General features: G+C 43.6%; 1 protein-coding gene across 1 annotated transcript; it reads right to left on the reverse strand.

Annotated features, from left to right (window-relative positions):
* Positions 1 to 5,595: 5,595 nt before the first annotated feature.
* On the reverse strand, positions 5,596 to 12,025 carry MSRB1 (methionine sulfoxide reductase B1). Its single transcript, XM_077274426.1, has 4 exons — positions 11,807 to 12,025; positions 8,698 to 8,840; positions 8,174 to 8,288; positions 5,596 to 6,465 (listed from the first exon to the last, which is right to left on the reverse strand). The coding sequence occupies exons 1-4, from the start codon at positions 11,859 to 11,861 to the stop codon at positions 6,437 to 6,439; spliced, it is 342 nt and encodes a 113-aa protein (XP_077130541.1). The 5' UTR covers positions 11,862 to 12,025; the 3' UTR covers positions 5,596 to 6,436.
* Positions 12,026 to 12,404: the final 379 nt, after the last annotated feature.

Genomic DNA, 12,404 nt, shown 5'->3' on the forward strand with positions numbered 1-12,404 from the left:
AATAATGGCACAGTATAGAATGTAGTATAATGGATCCTGACAGACGCCATCAGAAGTCAAAGAGGTCCGGAAGTCACCGCTGGGGTCTGCTGTGCAACAGATCTGGAACCGGGTCCTGGTTTCCATTTATAGTGTAACTAAACAAAGTGTGATTCACAAAGTAGCTGCTGCAGAACCTCTTCGTAAAGCTAGATGTCTCTTCATAAAAAAACATTTGAAAAAGAAGTTCTGCAAGAGCTAGGTCCACATTACACAGTACTATGCCCTATATGCTCCCGCACTTTTTCCCTGTGCCATTGTCCCCCATTACATTGGCATTCACAATGCCTCGGTATCAGTCACCCCTGGTGTATGTGGCATGCATAAGCGGCTACGGACCCATCCTGCGCCTTCAAACTTACTCCTTGCGCCAAGTGTTTAGCGGTGGGAGCATACAGCAGCCCCGAGTGCCTATGTGGGCTCTATAGACCTGTGCCGTCCGCTGCTACCACTCACATCGTCCCCCATGGCATTCACATTCACAATGCCTCGGTATCAGTCACATCTGGTGTATGTGGCATGCATAAGCGGCTACGGACCCATCCTGCGCCTTCAAACTTACTCCTTGCGCCAAGTGTTTAGGGATGGGAGCATACGGCGGCCCTGCATGCCTATGTTGGCTCTATAGACCTGTGTCGTCCGCTGCTACCACTACTAGACGGGTATGTTATACACATGTGCCATCAACGCACATCATTATTTTTTTGGAGTCTGAAGCCATTAACCCTCAGATCCCCCAGGAGGGAACCATCAAGGAATTAAGATAAATTGTTTTTCCACAAAGGATGAAGACGGATATTGAGACTTTAATTTCTTCCAGACTTTGCGTGATTCCTCGCTGGCAGGTGCCGCGGTAATGACTCATTAATGGCTACAGTGGTTCACCTTAATTAGGCTCCTATTCTCTGTAAGGTTTTAGTGTGGGAGCACATGCAGCGCCCCCCAGTGGACTGCACAGCTTTCTACGGATTATGTTCCGGCAGGTAAAGTATCAATTATTTGTACATGTCGGCATGTTGGTGAGATTTACACATCGGCAGGACAGGGGCCCCTACCCGTGGATGTACTCTTAAAATATACCTGTCATTTCAGGCGACCCTTCAAAATAGTCTGTCCTGTGTGTACAAGGGGAATAACACTGACTATTATATCACTTTTATTCTGCATTTTTCACCATTTTTCCTGCTCTAGCTGTAATTTTCATTTGCCTCTGAGCTAGTAGATGGAGAGTCTGCTATGATGTCTCCCATACACAGCACACACTGACATAAGGGATTCCTGCTCTCCTGTCTCTATGAAGCACCAGCATCATGGGAAGGACATTATATAGGAGTGCTGAGCAGTGTGGCTGTGAATCCAGAGCCGAAGTGAGCTAAAACACTTACTAGAAAGCTGCAGCACAATCTGTTACGCCGTGTCTCATTGTGCTCCTCCCTCCATAGAATCCAAGTCAGGGATGAAATAAAATACTTGAAAGCAGCAGCTTGGAAGACATTATACAGCAATACTGTGGAAAGTAGCTGTGAATCCAGAGCAGAGATTAAATACTTAATAGAAATCTGCAGCACAATATTTGATTCTGACTCTCATTGTGCTCCTCCCACCATAAAATTAAACTCAAGGATGAAATAAAAGATTTGAAAGCAGCAGCTTTGAAGACATTAAACCGCAATACTGAGCGCAGTAGCTGGGAATCCAGAGCCGAGATGAAACACAGAGAAAACTGCACCAGAACCTGTCTCTCTGTGCATCATCGCACTCCTCCTGCCATAGACTAATAAGCATGCGATTCCTCAGGGAGCTGATGTTCCTATTTTGAGAGGGTGGGATAGTAGCACTTTATAAGCATGGTATAAATAAAAAGTTCTGCAAATTTGTAAAATAAATTTTGACCCGATGCAGTAGAGCATTTGTGGCTTCTTTCATCTAGTACTAGGTTTTTGCCCATTTTCCTAAAGTTTACTTTAGAAGTTCGCCTTTTTTTTTTTTTTTTTTTTATGTTTGCCATTGTGGTAGTGGTTTGGCTTTTGCAGATGTTTTCAACTTTATAAAAAGTTCTGCATTTTTCAACTTTTTGGGATTCCCTGGACTCTGGACCGATACTTTTTTTTTTTTACCAACACTGAACGATTGAAGCAAAACTATCAACAAAGTCTTGACTGGACTGGATGCCATTGTGGCAAACCCTCAGCTGTACGCTGCACCCCACATTTCCCGGGTTACTGATACTCTGTGATATCTGAGGAGCTTCAGGACAATAAACGAGGCATTTTCCATTGTACGGTCCCCATTTGGATGAAGGCAGTGATGAGCGTCCCATCTGCTCGCCATTTCTCCAGGCGGCAATAAATATCCAGTCCGTGGCTCAATGACCGAGCTGCCTGTCAGCACCGCTGCCGGACGTCAAAAGGGGCTCATTCAATCAGGCCCATTGTTCGGCCGTACACCTGATCCGCCATTATAGCCGCGCCTGATCGGAATGATAGATAGTGACTATTCACAGAGAATTCTGGGGAAAAGGCAACACCAAAAGCTCGCTGAGAACCGGACAGTCTGGTGATGCCGATACGGTTATAGCGCCCCCTACGGGTCATACAAATTAACAAGATTTCACACTTGGGTCATGTAGCATAGAATTAAAGGGGTTGTACAGGATTAGAAAAACATGGCCACTTCTCTCCAGAAACAGCACCGCCCCATGTTCACAGGTTGTTTGTGGTATTGCAGCTTATTTTTTATTCTCTTGCCCGGGTCTTCATAAATCTCCCCCTCCTCCATATGGCCCCTGTAGGATACTGCAGCCACTTAAGGAAATGTGCAGCAGTTTACGGTAATCCCAAATTACTGTGCCTGAACCTGTCAGCAATTAGGTTTTCAAATTATTCCCACCCTCCCTCTGGTCTCCGATGGGATATGGCGTTCGCATTCTTACTGCTCATCCACCTGTGACTACATATTCATGGCTGTGAGCTCATAGAGCGACGACCAGAGCGACACCCAAGAGCGAGGGCAGAGCGACACACAATTGCGAGGGCAGAGCGACACCCAAGAGCGAGGGCAGAGCGACACCCAAGAGCGAGGGCAGAGCGACACCCAAGAGCGAGGGCAGAGCGACACCCAAGAGCGAGGGCAGAGCGACACCCAAGAGCGAGGGCAGAGCGACACCCAAGAGCGAGGGCAGAGCGACACCCAAGAGCGAGGGCAGAGCGACACCCAAGAGCGAGGGCAGAGCGACACCCAAGAGCGAGGGCAGAGCGACACCCAAGAGCGAGGGCAGAGCGACACCCAAGAGCGAGGGCAGAGCGACACCCAAGAGCGAGGGCAGAGCGACACACAAGAGCGAGGGCAGAGCGACACCCAAGAGCGAGGGCAGAGCGACACACAAGAGCGAGGGCAGAGCGACACACAAGAGCGAGGGCAGAGCGACACACAAGAGCGAGGGCAGAGCGACACACAAGAGCGAGGGCAGAGCGACACACAAGAGCGAGGGCAGAGCGACACACCAGAGCGAGGGCAGAGCGACACACAAGAGCGAGGGCAGAGCAACGACCAGAATGAGGGCAGAGCGACAAGAGCTGAGCAAGGGGAGAGGATAGAATCCGGGAGGACAAGGGCCGGCAACTCACTTATAGTTAGTAAGGCCGAAAAAAGACATTTGTCCATCCAGTTCAGCCTATATGCCATCAGAATAAATCCCCAGATCTACGTCCTTCTAACTTCCTAATACCACGGGACGGATTTATCATTTTAGATTCTTTAAAGTCACTTTTCTTTCCTCCATCATCTTGGGCCATGTGCACACGTAGGAAGGGTCCTCTGCGGGTTCTCCCAAAGAGGATTTGATAAATCTGCAGGGCAAAACCGCTGCGGTTATCCCTGCAGATTTATCACGGTTTGTCTTGTGGTTTCCGCTGCGGGTTTACTCCTGCACTTGTTTTACTATTGATGCTGCATATGCAGCATCAATAGTAATGTTAAAAATAATTTAAAAAAATGGTTATACTCACCCTCCGACGTCCTGATCTCCTCGGCGCTGCACGCGGCGGTCCGGTTCCAAAGATGCTATGCGAGAAGGACCTTCGTGATATCACGGTCATGTGACCGCGACGTCATCGCAGGTCCTGCTTGCATAGCAACCCTGCGACCGGACGGCTGCGTGCAGCACTTAGAGGTGAGTATATTATTATTTTTTATTTTAATTTTTTTTTTTTTTATTACACAAATATGGTTCCCAGGGCCTGGAGGAGAGTCTTCTCTCCTCCACCCCGGGTACCATCCGCACATGATCCGCTTATTTCCCGCATGGTGGGCATAGCCCCATGCGGGAAGTAAGCGGATCAATGCATTCCTATGTGTGCAGAATCGCCGCGATTCCGCACACAGAAGTGACATGCTGCGGATTGTAAACCGCTGCGTTCCCGAGCGTTTTTCCTGCAGCATGTGCACAGCGTTTTCGGTTTCCCATAGGTTTACATTGAACTGTAAACTCATGGGAAACTGCTGCGGACCCGCAGCTGCAAAATCCGCAACGTGTGCACATACCCTTGTTGTATTCGCTGATGTTTTTTCGCACCAAATTAATCAAAATGGGGTACACGGTTTATGAATTCTGCAAATAACAAAAAAGTGTTTGTTTTTTTCCTGAAACCACTCACAAGAGTCGCCCATTTTGGAAAGCATTTAAATACATATGGGAACCCCAAGCTATGCCCTCAGTAGCAGAAAAAATATATATATATTTTATTAAAAAAAAGGGTATATATAATTTTATAATAAAAAATATATCATATGTACACATATAATATACATGTGTACATATAATAAAGATATATTTTATCATAAAATCACGCCTTTTTAATAATACACACACTCCCCTATAATATAGAAATTACTTTTGTTAATAGTAATAAAAAAAGGTATTGCAAAATAGAGATAGATCTATCTATATTATATATATTTTATTCCTATTAAAAAAAAAAAAAATCCCCAGATCGTGAAGGGGTTGAGACCATTTTTTTTTATTTTTTCCACCCATTTCTGAATTAACGCGCGGCGCACATACAGTTACATTAATGGATTTGCAATGCCATTGCACCCTCTTGTGGACATTCTTGGCTACTACAGTCTATAACTTATATTACACAATTTTTTGGGGGGGGGATAAGCAACGCCCTATGGCATCAGACACCTGTGAATCACGTACGTTTGTTTTCACAGATACCGGTATAAACTTTAGTAGGTTTGTGATCTAATCACATATCCATATTTTTTGCTGACAGTGTCCTGCAAAAAGTAAATAAAATTACAAAATGAATCTATAAAAATAAAAATCTTATAGTCCAGTCATTAAAGCTACTTGACAACCTGATCCTGCTGCCCATAGCAACCCAACCAAAGCTCAGCTTTCATTCCTCAAACTGCTCAGGCAAAATAAAAGCTGCGTTGTGATTGGTTGCTACAGGAAACAAGGCTCAATTTCCCATTTTCTCCCCTATAGACATAGAAAAACGTATTATAAAAATACACAAAAATAAAATATAAAAACCACCAGTCCAGTTTTCTCAAGAAAATAAGATTTTTAATTAAATTAGTGCAAAATATAAAGCATTATTTTCTATTCTTTACATGAGATCCGAGAAAGTGTAGAGCTTTTTTCCCCCCCTTAAAACTGGTCAGAAATGTGACACCTTTTTAAATATGTGCCCCATGTAAAAAAAAATCAATAGTGGTCAAGCTGAGGTTTGTATTTTTGTGACATAAATGGCTGCTGTGGTAAAATACTTCACTACACGGTTATGTAAAAACGGCCTGAGATATGAAGCCGAGCTCCTGTTTGCCTCCATATTGGAAGGGTTACAACCGTCCCACACAAGGCTAGAGCCGTGGAATTGCAGTAGTCGCATTAATTGGTCAGTAATGTAATACCATATACGACCACTGGACAGGAGTGGCGCTGTCCTAAATACATTTCTTCTAAAAACCCTTTTAAAAGTATGGCGGCTATCCACCAATCCATCAGACATTTTGACAAAAGTTGCTTCAATCATCTTAATTAATGTGATTACACAGGGTCCAGACTGACCGCCATTATCAAAACCATCTGCTATTAATGTACTAGCGGCTAATAACCATTGACATTTAACCTTGTGTTGCCATGCCAGGCAGGGTCGTCCATATAAAAGAACCGGTGTCCATGATTGAGGAGCGGTGAGGCATAGTTGGCGTAGTGCGGGGGCATGGCGGGCGAGATAAGGACGCTGTGAACCACGTCTGACGCCATCACGTTATTTTCTTCAGATGAGACGTCCGGCGGCGGCTTTACCTCATCAGATTCATCCGGTGATGGAGCGGCAGGGAAGGTTCTGGGCGTCCAGCCGACGGCGAGGTTTACGGAGGCTCAATTAGCTTCCCCCCCATGGACTTTGTCTGTGCAAGGAGAAAAAGAGCAATTCATAGGAGTTTGTGGGGATCTCTAGCAGGACACCACAACTATGAAATATCACAAGCCGTCCTGTTCAGGGATGAAGTGGCAGACACAGCCAAGTTTATTTTATAGGCATTTTAATTTTTTCCTCCCCTTGTTGGAAGAACCAAAATTTTGTTTTATTTTTTCTTTTGTCCACAGAACTGTAGGACGACTTGTTCTTGTGGGATGAGTTGTAGTTTTGAAAGAAACAATTAATTTTACTGTAAAATGCACTGAAAAAACAAAAACAAACAAAACTAGTGGAGTGAAATGGTGCCCCCCAAAAAAAACCAAGAAAAAAAAAACAAAAAAGAACAAAACACAGTTCTGCCATGGTTTTTTAGGTTTCATTTTCCAAAGTGGGGTAAAAATAACCTGGCAAAATAATTTGACAGGTCCGTGCGATTATGGGGATACCAAAATTATTTACTTTTTATTATTATTTTAGTGGCATAAAAATAAAAAAAAATTTAAGAAGTTGTAGAAGAAAAAAAATTGAAAAACAAAAAAAAATTAAATGTTTGTGTTGCCATTTTGTGAGACCCATAACTTTATTTTTCCCATCGTAGGAGATATGTGAGGTTTTTTTTGTGGCACTGTAGTAGGAACCGATACCATTTTTGTGTATAGGCGACATTTTGATCCCTTTTACTTTTGAGTTTTTTTGTGGGGAAGCAATTCTACTGTTTCAATCGCTTTTTTTGTTTGTTTTTTTTCCTTCTCTACACCGCTTACCTTCCAGGTTAAATAATTTTATTTTTTCCCAGAGATCAGACTTTCAGATGCGGTGATGCAAAATATTCTCATTTATTTATTTTTCCATTAATTTTGGATGAGGAGAAGAAGAAGAAGGATTCAAAATTGTGTTTTTATACATTTACATTTTTTTCCTATCACTTCATTTTTTTTGTCTCCCCAGGGAACATGAGTCTGCGATCATTTGTCTCTAGTACGACATACAGCAATACGTCAGCGAATAGTACAAATCACAGCTTCCTACATGTGGCAGGCCTTCTCAACGTCACCAAGATGGTGCCCCATTGGCACCCATTAATTGCATCACAGAAGGAAGGGGGAAGATGGACTCCAGTACCGATGGGGGGACAGGATAGTGACAGTGAAGTGCAGCGGTCAGCAATCAACAGCAGTATCTAAGTGGTTAAACAGCAGCGATCGGAGCCATCTCTGATCAGTGGTGTTAGAAGCCGGTGCTAGGCCTTAGGCCTAAAAGTGGTAGTGTTGCCCATAGCAACCAACTCGATCACGGCCGGCATTTTCAAACCTACTCTAAAAACTAATACAGAAATCGGATTGCTTGTGAAGGCAGCGGCCATGTCTTCCCTCAGCTGCCTCTCGTCACTGTACGGTGATCAGTATGTACCTGTGTTATGAAAGGGGACAACATCTCTAAGACTGGCATCTAATTCACAGTCTAAATAAAAAAAATCTGGCTTTAGAATTAAAGAAAGTTACCAGACGAGTCTCCTTCCAGGAATCCACAACCGCTTTGCTCTGCACATTTTTTAAGTTAGGCCTACGACAAAATGTGAATGTTGGCGCGTTTTCCTATGACAAGACTGATCGGCCATTAGACAGGACACCACAGGCGCTTTGGAGTCAGCCACAGCCCTATAGGCCACTGGAGTATATTCTGGGATAAGCCATTACCTTTGGGGACGAACTTAATCGAGCTGCTAAATATTCAGAAGCGAGATTGGCCTTTCTTCGGACCATCGTTTAAGAACTCATGACCAAGGCCATTGCCGCACTTTCCACATGAAACCTATGGGGGGGGAAATAAAAAAAATTAAAAAAGGTAAAGTGAACAAAAAAAATAATAAAAATTGCAAAGTGTTTGTAAAAAAAAAAAAAAAGCAACTTTGGAAATTAACGCTTATTAAAATTCCACTCCAAGAAAATGGAGACATTTTTACTTCTATAATTTACTGGTCGTTGCTTAGGTTACCGGCCACCGCTTCGGTCTATCAGAGGTGATAGGCTTCCTAGGCAAGGAGAAAGCCCTAGTCGCGCCACAGCGCTCATCAGAAGGCATGGTATGACTCGGGCGTCATCTAGGCAATGCAAAGAACAAAAGGAAGTCGTGAAGCTACAACTCCCAGCATGCCCAGACACGCAGAGCTCGCGGGCCACAAATAAGACTTAGGCGGTTCTCTCTTCTTGCCGTCTCTTACCTTCAGAGCATTGGGTCGTTCCACGTACTTGGAGACGCTGTCATGGTGGATGGTTTCGGAGAAGGCCGGCCATGGGGAGGAATGTTCATACTTGGTGCGGCTGTTGAACAGCTCATACCCGCACTTGGCGCATACGTAGACCCCTAAGGGAGGAGCAAGACCCCATTACTAGTCATCATAAGTAAACTATTGTATCATTACGATATTCAATTACCACAATGACTTTTTGATGTTGCAGATTTTCGGTGCCATTTCGTAAAATAAGTTACTTGCACTGAGTAGTGGACAACCCCTTAAGGCTATATGCACACATAGAGTGGACCTCTGCGGATTTTTCTGCAGTGGATTTTAGAAATCTGCAGGTAAAAGGCACTGAGTGCGGATTTATCGCGGTTTTTATGTGGATTTTGTGCGGATTCCCCTGCGGATTCCTATTGTGGAACAGGTGTAAACCACTGCGGAATCCGCACAAAGAATTAACATGCTGCGGAATGTAACCCACGTTTTTTTCCGCAGCATGTGCACTGCGGATTACATTTTTCCATAGGTTTACATGGTACTGTAAACGCATGGAAAGCTGCTGCAGATCCGCAGCAAAATCCGCAACGTTAATCTTTTTGCGTCTCTTTAATGCAAAGTGCCCTATTTTCTGCTAAACTGTCAAATGTCTTCTAGGAAATTCAGGTATACATAAAATCACTTTTGGTGAATGGGGCGGACAGGGGCAAAATTTGTGCAAAGATCCAGCCAATTTTTTAAAAATTCACAATTGATGAATCAGCTGAAAACATCTGGAAAGTCCAAGCCTTACCCAAAATGTGAAACATTAAAAAAAAAATTAAATATTTTTATTTTTTTTTTTAAAACAAAAACAAATTAAAAACATGTGAAACTAGTCTAAAAATGCAAATGCAATTACCTTGGGCTCAAGGTGTTGAGAATTTCGCCTGTGTGCCTGCCGCTCCCGGACAGAATGCAGGCTGCCATGAACAGCGCCCTACATCCTGCTGATAGATATGGAGTAATATAGAGACTGGAGCGGGGAATTGCTTAACTAGTAGTTCCTTGTAATAACGCCCAGGTCAGCGCTTACTTCACATCCTCCCACTGAGCGGCTGCAGACTTCCCCTCCCTGTATCCTGTGCACTGAATGACCCTTTGCAAAACTCTGCCGTGACAGCAACACAACAAAAGGACAACAATCAGCAATCAATTCCTGGAAGACGACCTCGGAGCCGATTGTAGGTAATGGGTAACCACAGCTGGAATCAGAAGTGATCTTCACGGTCCGCAGAGTGACACCAACTCATCATGGACGGAAATCTGCTCCCAGAATGTAAAAACGGTCCGCTTACCTCAAAAAACAGCGCCACTCCTGTCCACAGGTCGTGTGCGGTATTACAATTCATACTAACATTACCCAGAGGGTAAATGGACCCAACATAAGGGATAATGTTATTAATACTTAACATTTATTGTAATTTATTAATATGGTCTAACGCATAAAGATTAAAATAACTCAGGCGGTGCTGTGTAACATTTCTTGGGACCCCTCTATGGGAGATCACTCTCCTAAAGCCAATAGATCTCCTACCTAGATTAATGGCTGCAGTCCACTAGCTAGGATCGCTTCTCTCAGGACAATTATAGATGTCAGTTGTAAGACCACTAGAGCGGATTAAAATTCATAGTTTCGCCATCACCGGCTTCATCAGAGGATCCCATTATCCCTTAGGTTCATTTACCCTCTGGGTAATCTGTTAGTAGGATTTCTCATCCCTAAAGGGATTCTATGATGTAAAGCTACGTGTACAGGTCACGGGTCCTTTCTCCTATCTTATCAGGGTCACTTTCACCTGCTCCTCCAGAGATAGCTCAGAGGAAACTCAATCACCTCTTCTCAACTACATATTCTTTTTCTGCGCATTTGCGTCAGGTACGGGCTAGATATTTCACACTGGTGCTTTAGAGAAAAGTGGAGCTGCAGTGTAAAGCATGAGGTTTGGACATAGGGTTGGATTTTAGACTAAGTGCACATTGAGATGTCCGTGCAAATCTCAGCATGGAGCACAATGCACGGAGCGGCCGTGGGGATCCTGGAGGAGAAGGACAGCATTAGAGATTTATAAAAGGCCGACACGCTGGGAGTCCTGTGCTGGGATAGAGTTATGGACCCCATTTATTAGTTATGTTTTTTGTTGTTTTTTTATTTACTGTGCCTGTTTTTTGTGTTTATTATGATTTCCATAGTTGGCAAAATTTTAGATTTCCTGAGGTTTTCTGCCGATTCGTCAATTGCAATTTTATTTTTTAAAGTCAGTTTTCGTACAAATAAAATCCAGTCCAGCCTCCACATCTAACATTTTTGGAACATTATATTTACAGCTTTTTTTTTTGTTGCTTAAAAAGTCACATAAAAGGCTCCATTCATCATTCGCAGGAGTTTTTTTTAAGTCACTTTTTTCCCCCTTTTTAATCTTGTGCCATTCATTGACTATTTTGCCCCATTGATGAATCGGCTGGAGACATTTAGGAACCCCCGAAATATCGCCTACAACAACAAATATTAAAACATTCTATATGATAAACATGTATATACACTAGAAGATCAACGGAAATCAAAAATGGGGAAAAATAAATAAGTTAAAAAAAGCACAAATGCAATAGAGAATCAGACCCCACAAGGTAATGCAGCCAAGCCGGCGTGAGTGCGCTAAAAGGGATGAGCATAAAAAAAAAGTAAACTATAATAGTTCCCTTTAAGAAAACAAAACAGCGCAAATAGAAATGATCCGCTGTTGGCGATGGGCAAACATTAAAGTCTCACCTAGAAACCCTGAGAATAATGTCACCTGGGCACCATATAGATAATGCATTACAGAACTGCAGGTGTGAACTGAACAACTGGGCCCCTGCCAGCAGCTGTGGAACTACAATTTCCAGCATGCACTGCTTCCTCCCAATGCCTAGATTTGCACACTGATGACCCCAAGTGCCCCATACCCCAGTACATTAGGTAACATCATTACACAAGCAGTACAAGTAACTTTTTGCAGGCTGTGACTGACAGGCAACCCCTCCTAGAAGTGATCAGTGAAGTCTCCATTACCATTCTCGAAGTGATCCTTATAGACCTCCCCGCCGAAGAACGAGCAGAAGGACATGGCGTTGTTCGAAGGAACCGTTTAATCTTGACCCTCGCCGGCCACCACCTCTCACCACTGGAGCACACCGGCCGTCAGGATCATGTATAAAGCTCTTAGGGGCGGGGCATTACGTCATCAGCAGGCGTGTCTGCGTCCTTCTCTGCGTGTTGTCCACGTTTGGCGGCCATTTTGGTTGGGGAAGGAGTATTTATATAAGATTGGAGTGCAGCTTTGTGGAGTTTATTTTTTTCATAACTATTTGTGGTCACTGCCGGTGTTGCCTCACTGGAGGGGAATTTTCCGTCTGAGTTGCTGTTTTCTTATTAGGCAAGGCTTGGTATATGTTTTATGCAAGAGGTTGCATCAGCTAGTTCCCTGTTTTGTAACAGAAAGTCAATAGCCTGGAGGTATAATGGTAAAATGCAAATAAACACCTTAACCGGAAGACTAGGATTAGCGGGGAGGCGTCTTGTAGTAAAAGAAAAACTTTACAGGGGTTTTGCCATCTCCAAGATCCAATCCCAATATGTAGTAAGTGTAATAATAATATCAATAACTTCA

Source organism: Ranitomeya variabilis, chromosome 7, assembly GCF_051348905.1.
Source record: "Ranitomeya variabilis isolate aRanVar5 chromosome 7, aRanVar5.hap1, whole genome shotgun sequence".
In the NCBI taxonomy this organism is placed as follows: domain Eukaryota; kingdom Metazoa; phylum Chordata; class Amphibia; order Anura; family Dendrobatidae; genus Ranitomeya; species Ranitomeya variabilis.